This window comes from Haliotis rubra, unplaced genomic scaffold, assembly GCF_003918875.1.
Source record: "Haliotis rubra isolate DU_JTF1 unplaced genomic scaffold, ASM391887v1 Scf1004, whole genome shotgun sequence".
NCBI classification, from domain to species: Eukaryota; Metazoa; Mollusca; class Gastropoda; order Lepetellida; family Haliotidae; genus Haliotis; species Haliotis rubra.
The window spans coordinates 120,587-143,599 of NW_025764898.1; the positions used below are offsets into that span (position 1 = coordinate 120,587).

At 41.1% G+C, this 23,013-nt stretch overlaps 2 protein-coding genes and 1 long non-coding RNA gene across 3 annotated transcripts in view; 1 reads left to right on the plus strand and 2 right to left on the minus strand.

Annotated features, from left to right (window-relative positions):
* Positions 1 to 214: 214 nt before the first annotated feature.
* Positions 215 to 23,013, minus strand: part of LOC124267435 — a 47,887-nt gene continuing 25,088 nt past the window's right edge. The window contains exons 5-11 of the mRNA XM_046702360.1: positions 21,308 to 21,363; positions 20,885 to 20,981; positions 20,575 to 20,640; positions 20,038 to 20,094; positions 3,334 to 3,390; positions 2,955 to 3,014; positions 215 to 775 (exon numbers count right to left, since the gene is read on the minus strand). Of these exons, the coding sequence (XP_046558316.1) occupies positions 360 to 775; positions 2,955 to 3,014; positions 3,334 to 3,390; positions 20,038 to 20,094; positions 20,575 to 20,640; positions 20,885 to 20,981; positions 21,308 to 21,363 (809 nt within the window). The 3' untranslated portion in view covers positions 215 to 359. The remainder of the gene's footprint in view (positions 776 to 2,954; positions 3,015 to 3,333; positions 3,391 to 20,037; positions 20,095 to 20,574; positions 20,641 to 20,884; positions 20,982 to 21,307; positions 21,364 to 23,013) is intronic.
* LOC124267444 lies at positions 13,990 to 14,950 on the plus strand. Its single transcript, XM_046702369.1, has 2 exons — positions 13,990 to 14,487; positions 14,767 to 14,950. Exons 1-2 carry the CDS (start codon positions 14,151 to 14,153, stop codon positions 14,931 to 14,933), a joined length of 504 nt encoding a protein of 167 aa, XP_046558325.1. The 5' UTR covers positions 13,990 to 14,150; the 3' UTR covers positions 14,934 to 14,950.
* Positions 15,305 to 18,517, minus strand: LOC124267455. Its single transcript, XR_006896032.1, has 3 exons — positions 18,096 to 18,517; positions 16,914 to 17,102; positions 15,305 to 15,821 (listed from the first exon to the last, which is right to left on the minus strand). It is a non-coding gene; the product is annotated as an uncharacterized LOC124267455 (long non-coding RNA).

The window sequence follows — 23,013 nt, forward strand, 5'->3', positions numbered from 1 at the left end:
GACTCAGTCTGAGGTCACAGAGTGCAGCGAGATGTAAACAAACAGTTTGTTGTTGTCTGCCTCACGATTAATGATAAAATTATGACACATAATTAAACAGAATTACATAACGAGATGCGGCGTTCATATACCAACGACATATCATCAATATTTACAGTCAACAATATCCTTACCTGATTCTGTAAAGTTCCATAAACAACAAAATGTCTGAAAATGTTCTCAACAAGTTTTATTTCACAACAAATATTCTCACCTTCATACTGAATTATAAACAACGCGACGACGTGAACGGCATGCACAACGTCAGTGTCAGTAACGACATGTCCTCCATCACTGTCTACATCAACACTACATTCACTTCACTGTGTACCACGTGACACCAGGAGATCCGACAGTTGATGATGTCCACAGTCTCTCGCCACGTCGGCTGCTGTCTTCCCGTTGTTGTTCCTGGCGTTGATGTCCACCCCGTCCAGAGACAGGACAAACTTCACTGTCTTCCTGTCTCCTCCCCGACAGGCCCAGTGAAGGATGTTGTTACCGTTCTTGTCAACCAGTGACACATCAGCACCTCGACTCACAAGGAAGTCCACCACATCCCTGTGTCCCCCACGTGCTGCCTCCATAACCGGTGTCGTCCCGATCACATCTCTACAGTTGACGTCAGCCTGACCTGTGGCCAGGATCCGTTTCAGCTTCGCCAGGTTCCCCTCCCTGCAGGCGTCACGGAGGTCGTAGTCTGCCCCGGCGTCTCTCCGTGCGAGTGTCGGTGTCGCTGTAACACAAAGTAAACTCTGTACACAGGTCGGACATCTTCATCTTACAGCTACATTTTTCACATCTTACACTGATGATACAAAACACTTGATACATCATCTATACATGCAGTATGGCTGACAGCAACATGGCGGGTGTACAGGGAATCACAAGAACTGACAGCAACATGGCGGGTGTACAGGGAATCACAAGAACTGACAGCAACATGACGGGTGTACAGGGAATCACAAGAACTGACAGCAACATGACGGGTGTACAGGGAATCACAAGAACTGACAGCAACATGGCGGGTGTACAGGGAATCACAAGAACTGACAGCAACATGGTGGGTGTACAGGGAATCACAAGAACTGACAGCAACATGGCGGATGGACAGGGAATCACAAGAACTGACAACAACATGGCGGATGGACAGGGAATCACAAGAACTGACAACAACATGGCGGGTGTACAGGAATCACAAGAACTGACAGCAACATGGACGGGTGTACAGGGAATCACAAGAACTGACAGCAACATGGCGGGTGTACAGGGAATCACAAGAACTGACAGCAACATGGTGGGTGTACAGGAATCACAAGAACTGACAGCAACATGGCGGATGGACAGGGAATCACAAGAACTGACAACAACATGGCGGATGGACAGGGAATCACAAGAACTGACAACAACATGGCGGGTGTACAGGGAATCACAAGAACTGACAACAACATGGCGGGTGTACAGGGAATCACAAGAACTGACAGCAACATGGTGGGTGTACAGGGAATCACAAGAACTGACAGCAACATGGCGGATGGACAGGGAATCACAAGAACTGACAACAACATGGCGGATGGACAGGGAATCACAAGAACTGACAACAACATGGCGGGTGTACAGGGAATCACAAGAACTGACAACAACATGGCGGGTGTACAGGGAATCACAAGAACTGACAGCAACATGGCTGGTGTACAGGGAATCACAAGAACTGACAGCAACATGGCGGGTGTACAGGGAATCACAAGAACTGACAGCAACATGGCGGGTGTACAGGAATCACAAGAACTGACAGCAACATGGCGGGTGTACAGGGAATCACAAGAACTTACAGCAACATGACGGGTGTACAGGGAATCACAAGAACTGACAGCAACATGGCGGGTGTACAGGGAATCACAAGAACTGACAGCAACATGGCGGGTGTACAGGGAATCACAAGAACTGACAGCAACATGGTGGGTGTACAGGGAATCACAAGAACTGACAGCAACATGGCGGATGGACAGGGAATCACAAGAACTGACAACAACATGGCGGATGGACAGGGAATCACAAGAACTGACAACAACATGGCGGGTGTACAGGGAATCACAAGAACTGACAACAACATGGTGGGTGTACAGGGAATCACAAGAACTGACAACAACATGGCGGGTGTACAGGGAATCACAAGAACTGACAGCAACATGGCTGGTGTACAGGGAATCACAAGAACTGACAGCAACATGGCGGGTGTACAGGGAATCACAAGAACTGACAGCAACATGGCGGGTGTACAGGGAATCACAAGAACTGATAACAACATGGCGGGTGTACAGGGAATCACAAGAACTGACAGCAACATGGCGGGTGTACAGGGAATAACAAGAACTGACAGCAACATGTCTGGAGTACAGGAATCACAAGAAGTGACAGCAACATGGCGGGTGTACAGGGAATCACAAGAACTGACAGCAACATGGCGGGTGTACAGGGAATCACAAGAACTGACAGCAACATGGCGGGTGTACAGGGAATCACAAGAACTGACAGCAACATGGCGGGTGTACAGGGAATCACAAGAACTGACAGCAACATGGCGGGTGTACAGGGAATCACAAGAACTGACAGCAACATGGCTGGAGTACAGGGAATCACAAGAACTGACAGCAACATGGCGGGTGTACAGGGAATCACAAGAACTGACAGCAACATGGCTGGAGTACAGGGAATCACAAGAACTGACAGCAACATGGCGGGTGTACAGGGAATCACAAGAACTGACAGCAACATGGCGGGTGTACAGGGAATCACAAGAACTGGTATTGGTCATTTACATGATTAGAATGTCATCTAACAGTTCTAACACAGTTTTGTGTGTGTGTGGAGAGTGGTCTGCCCACTACAACACACGTGACATTGTCTCCACCCACCTCGTGTGTCAGGTCTGGAGGGGGTTCCAGACTTCCGTGTGTCCCTCTCTCTGATCGTGGCTGTGGAGACAATCAGGAGGGTTAGAATGAACACCAGGTTCATTACATTACATTACATTCTCAGAGTTGTTATCTTGTTTACATTTATCACCGAAGATATCACATTACTCATATATAAGATATACATCAATAAGCTGAATGCATATAGTTAATTTCTATAAAGGGATAACTTTTACAAGCCACACAACTTTCCGGTAGATGACACCGGGATTGTTTTTAGAAAGGACAAAGCTTTCTGGCAGATCTGATAACCTGATACCATGTATACACAGTGCGACGTGCGACTATCACATCTAGGCCAGAATATCCTCCCACCTACCGGGTACATCAGACTTCGGTGTAGGTCCAGGTCTCCGTGCTTCCATCTGGCTCCAGGCTGCAACACAGAATATGTCATGTAGAACACTTCAACACAGAATATATGTCATGTAGAACACTTCAACACAGAATATGTCATGTAGAACACTTCAACACAGAATATATGCCATGTAGAACACTTCAACACAGAATATATGTCATGTAGAATACTTCAACACAGAATATGTCATGTAGAACACTTCAACACAGAATATATGTCATGTAGAACACTTCAACACAGAATATATGCCATGTAGAACACTTCAACACAGAATATATGTCATGTAGAAAAATTCAATACAGAATATGTCATGTAGAACACTTCAACACAGGTTCGGGATCTGACTTGGAAATAACTACAACAATACCGGGAGAAATAACTACAACAATACACGTTTGACGTAGAGTGGTATTATTGTGCATAGTAGTATTGTTGAGTATGGTGGTATTAGTGTGTATGGTGGTATTGTTGTGTATGGTGGTATTATTGTGTATGGTGGTATTATTGTGTATGGTGGTATTATTGTGTATGTGTGGTATTATTGTGTATGGTGGTATTGTAGTGTATGGTGGTATTATTGTGTATGGTGGTATAGTTGGGTATGGTGGTATTATTGTGTATGGTGGTATTAGATGGTCATGAGGGATGGTTCTTAATTCTTAATTATTTTGTATGGTGGTATTACTGTGTATGGTGGTATTATTGTGTATGGTGGTATTGTTGTGTATGGTGGTATTGTTGTGTATAGTGGTATTATTTTGTAAGGTGGTACAGTTGTGTATGGTGGTGGTGTTGTGTAAGGTAATATAGTTGTGTATGGTGGTATTGTTGTGTATGGTGGTATTATTGTGTAAGGTGGTACAGTTGTGTATGGTGGTATTATTGTGTAAGGTGGTATAGTTGTGTATAGTGGCATTATTGTGTATGGTGGTATTGTTGTGTATAGTGGTATTATTGTGTAAGGTGGTACAGTTGTGTATGGTGGTATTGTTGTGTAAGGTAATATAGTTGTGTATGGTGGTATTGTTGTGTATGGTGGTATTATTGTGTAAGGTGGTACAGTTGTGTATGGTGGTATTATTGTGTAAGGTGGTACAGTTGTGTATGGTGGTATTATTGTGTAAGGTGGTATAGTTGTGTATAGTGGCATTATTGTGTATGGTGGTATTGTTGTGTATAGTGGTATTATTGTGTAAGGTGGTACAGTTGTGTATGGTGGTATTGTTGTGTAAGGTAATATAGTTGTGTATGGTGGTATTGTTGTGTATGGTGGTATTATTGTGTAAGGTGGTACAGTTGTGTATGGTGGTATTATTGTGTAAGGTGGTATAGTTGTGTATAGTGGCATTATTGTGTATGGTGGTATTGTTGTGTATAGTGGTATTATTGTGTAAGGTGGTACAGTTGTGTATGGTGGTATTTTTGTGTAAGGTGGTATAGTTGTGTATGGTGGCATTATTGTGTAAGGTGGTATAGTTGGGTATGGTGGTATTATTGTGTATGGTGGTATTATTGTGTATGGTGGTATAGTTGGGTATGGTGGTATTATTGTGTATGGTGGTATTAGATGGTCATGAGGGATGGTTCTTAATTCTTTGTGCCTCAAGGCTGCAACATTTTTGTTGTTTCATAACCTGTGATTTTCATCGATTCAGATTGTTAAGTTAAAAACATATTGTAAGGGTATTTGTTAAGAAAGACCTATAAAAAGAAAATATGTACGTTCCGGAGTCATTTCTTTCTAACAAATTCACCTGAAATGACATCCAAACATCCAATCAGCTGTCAATTATGTTTATTATGTGTATGACATATCGTTCCAATCTCCTGTCAATCTCCCCTGACAACGACGCTTACATCTGGGAGTGAGTGGGTTCGATTCTTGTAGAATGGTGTTGGTGAACTCGGAGGTTTAGTACTTATGTACTTGTCAGAATATTGTCGTATTGTTTTACATACAGCGGGTAAATGAACATGGTTCACGTGCATTTTCCAGGACGTTCATTGACTGTTTGTTAGGAACAGTGTTATTATTTACAAATAGAGCGACGAAGATCCAACTGACTCGACTATGGTTTCATGTGACTAAACCTGAATATCAAAAATATTCATACACACAAAAACAGGGACAACCATATAGGAAAATTACTCGGGACTTGGATTTATTCTATGACATACCTCGAGACCACATTTCAAACAAGTGGTTGTTGAAAAACATTCACCAAAACCATTTTAATACTAAACAGAAGATTACTCTAAAATTATCCTAATTTTTAGCCTTTTCAATTTGGCCGATAATAGTTGAACGCCAAGTTGAAATTTGCCTTTATCATAAATATCATAATAGTATATGTTCACAAACACAAACAAAACCCTGGACATCAATATTGAGTAGTAACCTCATCTATGACATACACACAGACCCGTGCCAGTTATATTACGACTCGTGACGTAATTTCCATAGACTTACATGTTATTTCAGTGTAGCATAAATAATTTTCATGAAGTGAGTTTAGGATAGATCTTTGTCAAATGTGACAGGCAAATTTGAAATTATCTCTGCTCTGCGCACATAATTTATCAACTTACGTATGGTTCCACAATGCACAATCCCATAGGCCGCCATGTTGAAGGAGTTAACGGCATTAATATGTTGATTAAATTGTTGTCATTCGATAAATAAGCAACGGAAAATTAAACCGAAATTATGTGATTGTAAGTAAGACGATTCCTCACAAATGTGCAAAAGCTAACTTGGATCTTATGAAAATTATATTCATGAAAATTAATTATGCTACACTAAATTAAATTGTAAGTGTAAAGGAATTACATCAAGTCGCTGAATATAACTGCCACGGATCTGTACCTCGAGACCACATTGCAAACATGTGGTTGTTTTCGTTGTCGTAATTTATGGACTTGTCAGTTGATACATATCTGGCCGATAAACAACACCAAGATGAAATTTGCTGTTATCGTAAATATTACAAGATTCAGTGTTTTCTACATTGAGCTGTGATTGTGTGAACTTCCATATGTCTACATTTGCATGAATCAAGGTTTTAAAATTGTAAATATCATTGGCTTGCCAACCTGACCAGCTAATACGTCTATTTACAAGTTGTATGTCGTGTCTTGTAAATCAGATATTGCTACTTTCAACAAAGTGACGACATTCACTCACGGCTGCTACAACAGTTACCAGTCAGTGTACAAAACATGCACACGGTAATTATTTTTGCCCTGTTTGTATAATGTAAATGCAGCATTCTAAGCATATTTTATTTCTGAAGTTTATGAACAGAGCGACTTGTAGGAAGGTAATGGTGGCGGCTGTACACTGGTGTCAGTAGTTTCTCAGATCATGAAATCTTTTGTATGGTCTTCACAGTAGCATTATTATAGAACCAAGTCAGATGACAATGTCACATCATAGGTGTACATTGATCATCATAGATCTGCATGTCCATGTGATTCCTGTCAGGAAGATCTTGTAACTTATGTACATTAAGTTATGGAGGGTATCTAGGATACGGAGAACGGAAGTAAATCTAGAGGCTGTCGTTATTGTTCACCCAGGCACACGACGATAGCATACTTGTACACATACAAGTACATACATAACATCTACATACAAATATAGGAACGGCATACATTTGCCACGAACTTATCTCCTCGAAACAAACTTTCTACAGTATTTTGTACTGTACACATTAACCCACCATGCACAAAGACTGAAAGAGGATTGCATCTATTCACATTTTAACAAAGCAAGTACCTGCTGCCTAATCCCTACAGTAGTCATTGTCCATCGTGCTCTGTTCACAACCTTATCTACTGGTTCTAACAGTACAAAATATAGAGATAAACAAACTTACCCCGCTACCGTCCTCACACAACACACACATCTCACTGTCAACCTGGAAATGTCCTGACTAGCGACACTGGTCGCGCTAAGCTGCGAGTTATGACGTCATTGTGACGTGTCATGTGAGGAGCAACACCGAGTTTGGCGCTGGATTGCTTGTGGTATGTTCAACCGGGCAACCCGTCACACTAATAAAGAGACACCCCACCCCTCCCCCATCCAGCCACACCTCCCTATTTCATGCACGGTTGGGTGAAACCTACCCGACTTACAACAATAGTCACTTTTGATTTTCGATTGTACGCTTATAATTTTGTTTATATGTTTTTTCATAACCAGCAATGTATATTATGTGTCATGAATAAGTGATAATTGTGTTTTAATTATGTTTGATTTTTTGGTTGCATGTGACCTTTAACTAAGCTTCTTCATCATGTACAACACGGTGCTGGAGATATAAATAAGTAGCGAGATCAAAGGAACCGCTGGCCACTATGTTCCACATTCACACGACAACAGATGCACTGTAGATAATCAGTGTATGAACTAAGGCCCGTCCGACCGCCCGAGACGTTCCAGATTTCTGCCGGACGGTCTAATTTTACAGCTAGCCAGCCCGATGGACGGGTGAAAAAATATATATTGGTAACGTGTCCACAGGCACTGTCTATTTAGTATAAAAGTACTGGTTAAATCTCTTCTGGGCTGGTAAGTTTTTGAAGTTTCCAGCCCAGATGTCTGGCTAGGGTTTGGCTTATTTCATACACTGCGAATATGCACTGAATTATAGTAATACGGCTTCACGTGGTGTCTATTTATCTACTGAGGTCTCAGTATTATTCGAGATGCCTAGATACATCCATATAACAATCATCACCAAAAGCTACACTGATTACTATTTGTAATTTTACACAGAATCATATAACTTTGACGTCAGAACATTTCCATCCCTGTAAAATACGAGTTTTGGAAAGAAACCTTGTTTCTATTAATTTGATTCCCTTGTATACACATACATCCGTGCATAAAATAACCACCACCCTGTACTTTTACCAATTGATTTTGCCTGAAATGAAATTGTAAAATCTTTAAAAAAATAACCTTTATAATTTGATAGAGCAGGGATTTAACATTTCAAAAACGAAAACATCATTGAAATTACCATGTACTTTAATTAGAATAATTGCCTTTATTTAAAACATTGTTTTTCTGTCCTAAAACAAGTTACCTTATTTTGAAAAGTGAAAGTAATAATTGATTGTTATGTGGCCTATAAATTCGTTATTTATTTTGAATGGATGAAAGTTTGTAAACTAAGATTGAGAAGTTACATAAAAGATTTATTCCAGAATCTTATTAATGTGGCCTTTTTCAGTTTTTGTTGATTATCAATCTGAATTGTTGGAAAAAGGCCTGAATCTTTGACATTCGGGTTCTTTCTGATTATGCATAATTAAAGCTTACTTGATGTGTAAATGTCGTCTTGGTATATGACAGAATTGTTATTTTTAGTCAAAACTAAATTTAATTGTGTAGTTTGAGCAGGAGAGGAATAGTTATTTTGGGTAAAAATTCAGTCCCATCACATTTTCATCAACATATTCTTTCATAAAGAATAGAAAAGGTTATGGCATTTGTAAAACTGCCAATGGATAGAGCTTCTTTAACTATAGGTTGATTAAATTGATGGCTATACCCTAAATTTTCTGTAGCATCACATCTTATTTTCTAAATAGGGTGGTGCTGAAGTAATGTACGGGTGTACTGAAGGACAAAAAATGTTTCTGGGTGTTGGAAGTGCGAGGGATAATACACCGTCTCTATTCACCTACCATGACGATTTCTTAAAGACCAAACCAGACCAGTGCTATACTTTGGCAGGGGCGGTGGGGTAGCCTAGTCGTTAAAGCGTTCGCTGGTCACGCCGAAGACCCGGGTTCGATTCCCACATGGGTCCATTGTGTGAAGCCCATTTCTGGTGTCCCTCGCCGTGATATTGCTAAAAGCGGTGTAAAACCCAACTCACTCACTCACTATGTCTTGACGGAGCCAAGTAAGTAATCATGTGAATTTCCATCAATTTCGTTTTGATGTCAAACAAATATAACTCGTCGCAAATGTTCAATGAGTATATATTTTGACATAAATGTCGACGTCAACTATTGTACTTAACAATGACATGAATTACCTGACATGTAGCTACTAAACAAAGGCACTTATGTATCTGTACTTGCCACACTGGCAGGCCTCGATATTACGATTGATGTAAGAAAGTAGCCAACTTAGAATACCGGCACTTTCCTACCTGTTGTATTGGATGTTGGAAAGACAATAAACTCAAGTTGATCTTTATAACATTCAGTGTCACTTGGTGCAGAAACAGGTACCTTGCAACACTTTTTTATACAATGTATACTTCTAGAAACCGCGACGTCAGAGCGGTACACAAAGCCAGCTGACGGCCAGCCACCATGATGGTAACTTAGTGTAATGAGACCCTGTTTGATGATTCCATTAATGGTGGTCTCTGCCTGCCGGGAAGTATCGTTTAAAAGAAAGCTTTGATTCTATCTTTAGGTTGTCAGCATTATTTATCTTCTATAACAGCAGAAGGTAAATAATCCTACCAGACAAACCAGTGATCTATATTGAGAGTAACGTCCCGTTCCACGTGTGTACATGATGTTTCAATAGGTTGGTGACGTGAAACCTGGTTCAACGCTGTTAATAGCGACAAGCATGTACGTTGTAGCTGGCTGTTCTAGTCCTGACTTGTGTCGGTGTTACAGTACAGGTAGTCCCGCAGTTTAACAACCGCATACCCAACTCAGACGACAGAGATGGCTTAACAACTGTATACCCAACTCAGACGACAGAGACGGCTTAACAACTGTATACCCAACTCAGACGACAGAGACGGCTTAACAACTGTATACCCAACTCAGACGACACAGACGGCTTAACAACTGTATACCCAACTCAGACGACACAGACGGCTTAACAACTGTATACCCAACTCAGACGACACAGACGGCTTAACAACTGCATACCCAACTCAGACGACAGAGACGGCTTAACAACTGCATACCCAACTCAGACGACACAGACGGCTTAACAACTGTATACCCAACTCAGACGACAGAGACGGCTTAACAACTGTATACCCAACTCAGACGACAGAGACGGCTTAACAACTGTATACCCGACTCAGACGACAGAGACGGCTTAACAACTGTATACCCAACTCAGACGACAGAGACGGCTTAACAACTGTATACCCAACTCAGACGACACAGACGGCTTAACAACTGTATACCCAACTCAGACGACAGAGACGGCTTAACAACTGTATACCCAACTCAGACGACACAGACGGCTTCACAACTGCAAACCCAACTCAGAGGACAGAGACGACTTCACAACTGCACATCCATCTCTGACGACACAGTCGGCTTCACAACTGCACATCCAACTCAGACGACAAAGAGGGCTTCACAACTGCACATCCAACTCAGACGACACAGGCGGCTTCACAAGTGCATACCCAACTCGGACGACACAGACGGCTTCACAACTGCACATCCAACTAATACGACACAGACAGCTTCAGAACTGCACATCCAACTAACACGACACAGACAGCTTCACAACTGCATACACGACACAGACGGCTTCACAACTGCACATCCAACTCAGACGACACAGACAGCTTCACAACTGCACATCCAACTAACACGACACAGACAGCTTCACAACTGCATACACGACACAGACGGCTTCACAACTGCACATCCAACTAATACGAGACAGACAGCTTCACAACTGCACATCCAACTAATACGACACAGACAGCTTCACAACTGCACATCCAACTAACACGACACAGACAGCTTCAACACATACACATACACGACACAGACGGCTTCACAACTGCACATCCAACTCAGACGACACAGACGGCTTCACAACTGCACATCCAACTAACACGACACAGACAGCTTCACAACTGCACAACTGCATACACGACACAGACGGCTTCACAACTGCACATCCAACTAATACGAGACAGACAGCTTCACAACTGCACATCCAACTAATACGACACAGACAGCTTCACAACTGCACATCCAACTAACACGACACAGAGACAGCTTCACAACTGCACATCCAACTAACACGACAGAACAGCTTCACAGCTTCACAACGCCACACGACACAGACGGCTTCACAACTGCACATCCAACTAATACGAGACAGACAGCTTCACAACTGCACATCCAACTAATACGACACAGACAGCTTCACAACTGCACATCCAACTAACACGACACAGACAGCTTCACAACTGCATACACGACACAGACGGCTTCACAACTGCACATCCAACTCAGACGACACAGACGGCTTCATAACTGCACATCCAACTCAGACGACACAGACAGCTTCACAACTGCACATCCAACTAACACGACACAGACAGCTTCACAACTGCATACACGACACAGACGGCTTCACAACTACAAACCAACTCAGACGACACAGACGGCTTCACAACTACACACCCAACTCAGACGACACAGACGGCTTCACAACTACACACCCAACTCAGACGACACAGACGGCTTCAGAACTACACACCCAAATCAGACGACACAGACGGCTTCACAACTGCAAACCCAACTCAGAGGACAGAGACGACTTCACAACTGCACATCCAACTCTGACGACACAGACAGCTTCACAACTGCACATCCAACTAACACGACACAGACAGCTTCACAACTGCATACACGACACAGACGGCTTCACAACTGCACATCCAACTAACACGACACAGACAGCTTCACAACTGCATACACGACACAGACGGCTTCACAACTGCACATCCAACTCAGACGACACAGACAGCTTCACAACTGCACATCCAACTAACACGACACAGACAGCTTCACAACTGCATACACGACACAGACGGCTTCACAACTGCACATCCAACTAATACGAGACAGACAGCTTCACAACTGCACATCCAACTAATACGACACAGACAGCTTCACAACTGCACATCCAACTAACACGACACAGACAGCTTCACAACTGCATACACGACACAGACGGCTTCACAACTGCACATCCAACTCAGACGACACAGACAGCTTCACAACTGCACATCCAACTAACACGACACAGACAGCTTCACAACTGCATACACGACACAGACGGCTTCACAACTGCACATCCAACTAATACGAGACAGACAGCTTCACAACTGCACATCCAACTAATACGACACAGACAGCTTCACAACTGCACATCCAACTAACACGACACAGACAGCTTCACAACTGCACATCCAACTAACACGACACAGACAGCTTCACAACTGCATACACGACACAGACGGCTTCACAACTGCACATCCAACTAATACGAGACAGACAGCTTCACAACTGCACATCCAACTAATACGACACAGACAGCTTCACAACTGCACATCCAACTAACACGACACAGACAGCTTCACAACTGCATACACGACACAGACGGCTTCACAACTGCACATCCAACTCAGACGACACAGACGGCTTCATAACTGCACATCCAACTCAGACGACACAGACAGCTTCACAACTGCACATCCAACTAACACGACACAGACAGCTTCACAACTGCATACACGACACAGACGGCTTCACAACTACAAACCAACTCAGACGACACAGACGGCTTCACAACTACACACCCAACTCAGACGACACAGACGGCTTCACAACTACACACCCAACTCAGACGACACAGACGGCTTCAGAACTACACACCCAAATCAGACGACACAGACGGCTTCACAACTGCAAACCCAACTCAGAGGACAGAGACGACTTCACAACTGCACATCCAACTCTGACGACACAGTCGGCTTCACAACTGCACATCCAACTCAGACGACAAAGAGGGCTTCACAACTGCACATCCAACTCAGACTACACAGGCGGCTTTACAACTGCACATCTAACTCAGACGACACAGACGGCTTCACAACTGCACATCCAACTCAGACGACAGAGGCCGCTTTACAACTACACACCCACCTCAGAGGACACAGACGGCTTCACAACTGCACACCCAACTCAGACGAGACAGGCGGCTTCACAAGTGCACACCTAACTGAGACGACACAGACGGCTTCACAACTACATACCCAACTCAAACGACACAGACGGCTTCACAACTACACACCCAAGTCAGAGGACACAGACGGCTTCACATTTACATACCCAACTCAGACGACACAGACTGCTTCACAACTGCACACCCAATTCAGACGACACAGGCGGCTTCACAAGTGCAAACCTAATTTATGTCGTACTTATATCGTTTGTGGTATATGTGACTGAAAAATATACATTGTCATTTTGACATTATAAGGAACGTAGCTTAGAAAATTGTATTGCCTAATGTGAATTTTTAATAAGGATAGGACCATGGACGGTGACAGATTAAAATACACACACCTAGGTTTGTATTTGTGCGTTTATTTACAGAACGGGTCTCACGTTGAGCGTTTTCTAAGACCATCTTGCGGGCTTGCTGTGGAGATTTTACGCGCGCTTTCTACAGTTTATGGTACTCTAATATGAATAACTACAAGTTTCAAAGCAATACATTTCTATAAAAGTAATCAACTTTAATCTTAAATACTGTGCTTACATTTCACTTCACTCGGGATATTTCAATCTGATTTAAGGTGCGTTCACACGTTGCAACTAGTTTGTTACAACATGTTGCATACAACAAGTTGCACGTCTTGAGTTGCGTTCACACACAGGCCAAGTTGTATACAATTTTCGGTATCGTGAGATCTCGTTTTACATGTTGCTTAGCAACGCACTGTAGAAACTAGCATACGGTCATGGCGTCCCTATACAACAGCGACAGTGATGACGATGTTCTGGAAGCGGCGGTTGTCGCAATGCTCGTTGATTTTAACCATGGCAAAGCCGACCGTTCGTGCTGGGTCCGTCCCTGGATTGCAAGACGAAGTGATCTAGGAGCTTATAAAGCTTTAATGAGGGAACTTGAAGCTGAGGACACAAAAAGTTTTGTCAATTTTTTACGCATGGACAGAGAGAGTTTTGATCAACTGCTGGGCAGAGTGTCACCGATGATAACCAAAGCTGATACACCCATGCGTGATTCTATACCCCCTGGAGAAAAACTCGCCATCACACTTCGATATTTGGCCACAGGTAGGGCTATGAACAGTCATAATTTCATGAATTATAGTTAATGTATCACACAGATCACCTACTGTTTGTCGATCAGCTGTTTTGTGTTTGTCAATAAGCGTGGCAATCTATAAATAAACCAACCACTCCTGACTGCGTTAGCACCAAATGCTTGAGTGCAAAGCCGCTGTCCCTAACCCTGTAAAGAGTATTATGAGGCTTCCGAAGGTGTGCCACATGTATACGCTCAATAACTTTTTGATTATTCTGACTGAATCATCTGTTTTTCTTTTTATTTAGGTGACAGTTACAAGTCTCTAGAGTTCTTGTATCGGGTACCAAAGAACACAATTTGCAATTTCGTCCCTCAAGTGTGTGTTGCAATTTATGAAACTCTCAAGAAGGACTTTCTGAAGGTGAGGTGCATGTCAACACTTGAATTCTTGATATTTTTTCCCCATGTTTAAACGATGACTAAATAAATCAATAAGCTGTAATGAAACACAATGTGTATTTACTTATAGGTTTAACTTCTGTAGTTCTGTGTAAACGTTGTTATTATGACTTCATGACTTTTTTTCAGATGTCCAAGCATTATGAGGAAAACGAATAAATCCCATGTGATTTATCGAAATAATAATATTAATACTCATCATCTCAAAGCACTCTTGTGTAAACATAATATTATATAACTTAAGTTTTTCACCTGTAGGGCTTTGTAATGAATCGGTTTGCTTCACTTGGTGTAAAAATCTACATAAATTACTGTAACAAAACTAACACACTCCCAATGATATTTGAACACCACTCACACTGAAGTACAACAGAAAAGCCTTAATAACATGAATTATAATTTATTATTTAAACTGGCTGACAAATGTCTTGGGAAAAAGCTTTGCAGCTGACCTGAAATACATATTCTTTGCATATATTAGGATTTCAAGTCAAGCTTCATATAATTATCTCAATGAGTTATCATTAAGGACAGATGGCATGTGCATAATACATATAAAATCTTATTCTTCATTTTGATATTCAAAAATAAGTTGTTGAACTTTAATTTTCAATTCATTCCTTTTACTTAGATTGGAAACTCGGGCCATCTCTGAAGCCAAATATTTGGCAAAACATAGTTCTCCATTATTTTCACTTTGTGATCTTCTGTTTTCAATTGACTTAAGAGTAGCCAAAACTTGGAGGGGAACACTGTCCTGTCGCTTTCTTTTAGATGGGGGTGGTGGAGTACAATCCATGGTTTCAGCCTGCGCATTGTCTGGTTCCACATTTTCCTCCTCTTGAACCACTTGTTCCACTTGACTGGGTCCATCCTGCTCAGTTGACAGTATGTTGGTTTCCTGTCACATAAAATTGGTAGTGTAAGTATATGGTATTATTTCGAAAAATATATTTTTAAAATATCTCAAATTGATTTCAGGTGCCACAGTCAGAAGAAGAATGGCTGCAAGTTGCAGAGGGATTTGAGGAGAAGTGGCAGTTTCCACACTGTATTGGTGCTTTGGATGGAAAGCATATATCTATAAAATCACCTGCCAAATCAGGATCACTCTACTACAACTATAAAAACTTTTTTAGCATTGTACTCCTAGCTCTTGTTGATTCTAACTACAGATTTGTGTATGTAGATGTTGGTGCAAATGGTAGGTCATGTGATGCAGGTATATTTGCCAATTCATCACTGAATCAGGCACTGAACAGTAACTCCTTGAAAATTCCAGGTCCAAAGCCATTGCCTGGAAGATGTCTTGATACTCCCTATGTGATTGTTGGGGACGATGCCTTTCCACTAAAAGATAACATCATGAAGCCATATCCCCACCGGGACTTAGTTATGGAAAGGAAAGTATTCAATTACAGACTTTCCAGAGCCAGACGTGTATCAGAAAATGCTTTTGGTATACTGACCAACCGCTTTGGAGTATTTCAAAGGAGCTTATCATTAACACCTGAGACATGTACAAAGGTTGTTCTTGCATGTATTGCTCTACACAACTTTCTGTGTACAACAAAAGACAAAAAATACACAGAAACAGAAGTTTTTCCACTGGATAATGGAAGCAGGCCCCAATCACTACTTCAACAGGGTGGCAACAGGAGTGCCGATAATGCAAGGCAGATTAGGGAAGAATTTGCAGATTATTTCTGTTCTAATGGCCAAGTTGATTGGCAGTGGGATCACATTGTCTGATCCTATGCATGAAGTCAAATGAAGTGTTCATATGGAACAAGCTATTTTCAGCCATACCTGCAGCTATTTTCCAAGTCCAATACAGTAAAATGGCACTAATTATTTGATTTATTCATGTTCAGCTTATGTCAATGCTGACAGTAACTTGTTTTATGTAATTAATAAAATTTTGTAATATATATCTATCAATACCAATGGATGTACATGGTTTATTAAAAGTTTACATTCTTACAATACTAACCAAGTTACTTATAGTTGTTTTTTTGATGAACCTGGCTTCTAAGAAAAGGATCCAACAGCTTAAACCATTCCCAGGTAGACTCATAAATATCATCTCGACCAGCCCCACTTTTCCGGGAGAGGGTTTCCTTCCTTAGTTCCTTGCAATAGTAGGTCCGCAGAGCAGAAATCTTAACTGGGACCTGATCCGCTATAATGAAAAAATGAAATTAAAATGTTTTCATTTGACATATAATCATGATAAATGTATACTTTAATGCAAACATTTGTGTAACCTCAAAAATATGCATATTTTTACTTTTTACCCTGACCATGCTAACAGATCTCCAATAATCATGATAATGTAAAATACTGTAGATGTTCCAATGAATATTGCTGTAATGCTCAACTACTACTGATCAAAAATATCACTAACATGTTAAACTTTAAAATAATACATGTATAGTTTTTTGCCCAAAAGAGTGAGGCACTTTTATCGTTGATTAAAATTCAGATTTGTCTCATTTTTGGGGGGTGGTGGAGCTATACATCATGTTAATACTCAAAAATAGTTAAGTTTAATAGGAAAACGTCTTTTATAGAAAATTGATAGGCCTAAACGTCATCATTGGTTGAAAAACAGTCAGAAGAATGTCCAGTTATCTTATGTTCATATTTAAAACCAATTTACTTAACATGATTAAACATGAACAAGAAATAAATTTAGAATAAACATTTAATGTAAATATTCAAGACCAATTAGATCTAATTACCCCCGGTTGAAAGCCTCACCAAATATAGGTCATTCTGCGAGAACCACGTAAACTGACAGATACTCGGTCAATGTTTTCGGTAAAATGTTGCGTTATTATAATAAAATGAAACCTTTATAAATGGATCTTTTCATATTGTACATATGTTTTTTTTACCAAAAAACCATCAACAATGCTTCTAAATTGCCTAAATTTGTACTGATAGCAGTCTGTGGTTCAATGTTTGTGTTTTGGTTGTACAGTCAGACCTCGTCTATCCGAACTTCAGATGAATGATCGAGATTATGGATCGTGACTCTGGTTCGCCATCGATGATAATGTGGGCGATACTTCATGACCAAATTTAGGTAAAGTCATACTAAATTTGTTAAGCAAAGAAGTAAGATTAGTTTATCAAATAGAAGCACGTCGAATATATTTCTGTCACTCACCTGTCATAACACCGTTCATCAGTTCGGAAATGGAAACGTAGGCGGCCTGTCTGTGTTCCCGTTTTGAATAAAACGAACTAGACACATTCCAAAGACACTCGTGGGAATGGTAGTATGAAATAAACCTTTCAATGTCATGGTTGCTGAGGTCAATTCTTTCTTTAACATTTTTCCGGCGTTGTTGTGTCGTCCGTTGTTGTGGTATCGCCATGTTTGATGTCTGCGTAAATACCACGTGACTACGAAACGCGATCTGATTGGCCAGAACCGTACAACTTGTCGCATGGAAATAGAGCAAGTTCTATTCCTTGCAACTCGCTTGCAACTTGTTGCATGCAACAAAAATCTGTCCAACTCCCCTGTTCACACTGTGAAATTTGATGCATGCCACAAGTTTTATACAACTAGTTGCAACGTGTGAACGCACCTTTAGCTGTTTGTTGAACATCTTGGTATGGGAAGAGTGTTGATGGTATTAATGTAGAAAGAGGATGGTTGCGTTGCTCTTTTATTGTGATATATCTGCGCAAGAGACATTCGTGACCAACTCGTGTTATTCTGGGACATAACCTTGCAGTCATTCCCCAAGTGGAATTTTAAATGAGTTCGCTGAAAAATATATGAATGACAAAAAAAAGGTCGGACTAAAATATCCCCAGTGAATTGAAATATATGCCGAAAATTGAAGATTAAAGTTGATTAGTAACATACAGATATAATATTATTGTTTGAAACTCGTAGCGATCTATATTTACATTTCCAAAAAACTGTCGGAAACGCACGTACAATCACCACAACAAGCCCGCAGGATCGCCAGAAATACACTCAATTGGTCCCTGACGTGATTCTTATCAAAAACTTCACATTAGACAGCAAAAATTCTGTTAGCTACGCTCTCTGTACTTTAAATAAGACGATATATATTTTTCATGATTTTTAAACAATAACATAATGCCATAAACGATTTAAGTAGTCTGGATTAAATTTATCAAAGCACCCCGACCATTACGCGCGTTCTGATTGGTTTGTCGTATTTTCGCGCATAAAAAGCATCGAGACGGCTAACACTAGCAACGCACACAACCGTGAAAATACTGTAACACTTGACGAGGGTTACCTTTCCGGTGTGCGATCTCAACACACGTTCTCATAGAAGCCAGTAACTAAAGTATCCTTCTGTCATACTGAAAAATATAGGAAGACATGAAATTATTTACGCTAAAACTTTCACAAAATAACTCCGGGATCACATGTGATCAGATTAAATGTGATCAGATTAAGCTTATTATCAAATTTCAACTGCAGCATCGTGTTCAACTAAACAAACTGAGTTTTGATGGGAGGCACCGGAGATAACAAGACAGTGACTGACAGTTCGACAGGTGGTTTGCGTGGGAGTAATATTCTTCCGTGACAGTGTTAGTACCCACCCTAACCTGAAGTTGGTACGAAGCAACTGCCATCCCGCAAAACGTAAAACGTGATTTCGGCAAGCCTTGGCTTCAATAAATTTATGCGTAAGCTCGACAAATGACAAAAAATCTAAACAAAAGATTATTTAGCATATTGCTTAGTGACACTATACGTAAAATACTGTAAAGATTATGGTCCAGAAGTTTTTCTACAGAAATCAAGGTTATTACATCCCTACGGCTTACCATTATCTGATCAAGGCCAGTCAAGATTAAACGGCCCCTACCCTTTGTCCATCTGGATTCATGACCATTATCTATTACCACAACCTCTGTTAGTAATGTCATCACACTGTACATCAACCTCGTTAATTGTATAATCTCAAATAGCATCCATGTATATATTCGCCTTGTCCATAATGTTGTGTATCACTAGCTTGATAACGGTGTTAGCATCTATGCTGACACATCGCATCAGCTGCAACAAAGTAGTTGCCCATAAAACAAACACCGATCCTGTTCTACTTTACCTGTGGTATCCTGAAACTCCTCGTCACCAACTTCTGTCATTGTGTCTGGTACCGTGACTGAAACAGTTAGGTCTGCAGCTATAGGATTTACAGATGTACTACAGCCATTTAAGTAAGAATTTATCATGAACTGGACACAAATACCGATATTCTGTTGATTGAAGTGAAAAAATGCCTTCTGCGTTCCAACTGTTCAAGATTTATAGCTGTGGGTGTATTTAATGAGATAACAAATTGGAAGGTCTTTGCCATCCCATGTACCTATTACATTTACACAGTAAATAGACGCTTGGAAGCTTCATATCGTTTTTCTGTGTGCCATGCCTCGTGCCGCTGTCCTATTTGCTTCTGCAAACTCACAGCTACAGAAGTGAGTGGGTGAGTGAGTTTGGTTTTACACCGCGTTTAGTAATATTCCAGCATTATCACGCCCAGGGACAGTAGGACCCAGCTACAAGACGGGGCTTGTCATGTAATGTGTTACAGTTATGTACAGATCTTCTTGAATAATTGTTCCTGGTCACAGTTTGTACTTACAGATTCCACTGCTTTCTGAGGGCTGAGGAGAACCTGGCCTCGTCTTCCACATTGACAGCCGCATGTCTGAAGCAAACCGAGGAACATGTGAGAATTAATACATAATAGCAATCAAACAGTATTAGATCTCCTAACCTCGTTAACTATACTGTATTTCACAACATACGTATTTCTGGCGAACTTCCATTAACTCATATCTTCAGAACACGCCACTCCATGGAATTAGTCAATTGTACTTGTTTGAACCTTTACGATTGGTTAGAGTTTCAAATATATTTAATCTTTCAAACACACGGTGTACAACGTGTACCTGCCAGTTGTGCTCGTTCCTTCTCCTTCATCTTCTGTAATTGTAGCGTCAATGTTGCCACTTGTTCTGACAGGTCCTTTACCTCTTTGTCGTGTTCCTACAAAACACGGACAGGCTTCATTAATTACATTTGTTTGTGTATGTTAACGTAATATTTAGTTAATATACGTCAGGTATTCGTACATCAGGACAATTTCCTTTTAAAACAATTCAGAAATCACTGCGGGGAGTGTGCTGCGGAACAAGTGTGGTTAACTCTCACTAACAATGCATCACTGAACATGGAATGCTTTAATCGTTAACACGTGTAAAAGAAGGACCTATTAGGCGGGTTTTCTGCGTCGGAAAGGTTCACAGATATCTATTGCTTGCTTGCATGATGCAACAAACAAGATGAGTGACAGGCGTGTTGATTACAGATACCTGTTTGTCCACGTATCTCTGATTCTGGTCGCCATGTTCAGGCAGTGAAGGAGGATCTGAAATGCAGTTCTTAGTCAACAGTTTGTTTAGAACTTTTTACCCATTCATACATGTTTAACTATTCGTCAAAAGCATATACAATGAGCATTACAGTGGACCTAAAGTCGGATCGATTCCGTTTTTAACGTCACCTGTACTGATGATGAAAGAGGCTTCCAAAATAGATTTAAGAAAGGCAGGTAAACTGTGTCCACAAAATACAGGTTTGCCAATAGCACAGGTATTATGAGACTTGAAGCTGGAACGTGTGCGTGCAATATGACAAGAGCTTCTCAGTGGACATGGAGAATCCTCCGTTTTCCAGGACTTACAGGACATGTTCAGGGTCATAACCATGGCCAATACAAATGAGGCAAGCCATTGTGACGTTTTGTATTTAGTAGTTATTATTCTATAATTATGTTTTACAGATTAAGATGAAAATGCAGAAGAGAGGGTTCAGGTGATCCTGGCACAGTCGGGCTGGTAAGGCCACAGCTCAGGGCCCTTGGCCCCTCTACACGCAGCCCAGACAGCGAATGGGTCTTCTACCAGGAAGCACTGCCAAGTCGAACCCACCATGAACATTCCGGAGAATATGAACAATGGGGAGCCTGACGACAGTGTACTTCGGAGGCAAGCGAGACATTTCCTCATATTTTAGCATGCTTTTCCTGAATCTTGCCAATGACGTTGCTGTCAAAAGGGACAGAAAATTCAATGATATGAATAAAGTCAGTGGCTTTATCAAAAAGGACAAGATCAGGTTTGTTGGCTGGAATTCTTCTGAGGCTGTATTTGGGACTATCCTAAAGATGTTTCAAAGCATGAGTTTCCATGACGCCCCGGGCATGGTCATACCATGGATGGGCCTCGGAGTCAAAGCCACATACATGGCGAAGAGGATAGCAGAAGCATCGAGCCATGCCATCAATGGCTACCGAATGGCGGCCACAATGGAGGCCTTCACAACTGGGCGACATGCCATATATTTACTGAAACAAATCTGTATTCGAATCAGTTTTTCAGAGACATTAAAGGTCACATGCAACCAAAAAAATCAAACATAATTTAAACACAATTATCACTTATTCATGACATATAATATACATTGCTGGTTATGAAAAAACATATAAACAAATTTTATAAGCGTACAATCGCAAATCTAAAGTGCAATATTTTGTACTTGGGTTTACTTCCCAAGAAACGAAGCAGCCGGAATACCGAACCCAGTCAGAGCGGGTGGGTGTGCACTCAAGTGTAACGGCTGGTTCATTTGCAGATGCCCTCACGGCTCATTGTGTGGGAATATAGAGATGTTGGGTTTTGTAAATACATGCTCATTTTTTGTGTAAAACATTTTGCAATCAACAGACATCATAACATGTCATGTGTACAAGTATCCCACCTGCCTGTCTGTGTAATTACATAATGTGACAGAGACCGAACTCGGGCCATAAATCAATGCGTTTTGTTTATGGTGTATAGCCTGATAGGTGTGAAGTTCAAATTGCATGTGATCAGTGATCGAAGTTGTGTATTGAATATTGTCATTAGCAGACAGGCAGGCAGACAAATAGGTGTAAATAAAACAGACATTGAGTTTTGTCTGTGACAACGACATATCTATATCACAGTTAGAAATTCTGTGACATTGCTTTTAAGTA

Excerpts from the sequence above, each read along its gene's own strand:
- LOC124267444 (XM_046702369.1), top strand. The coding sequence starts at position 14,151 with ATGGCGTCCCTATACAACAGCGACAGTGATGACGATGTTCTGGAAGCG. Across the intron at positions 14,488-14,766 it reads ACTTCGATATTTGGCCACAG|GTGACAGTTACAAGTCTCTA; the intron begins GTAGGGCTATGA and ends CTTTTTATTTAG.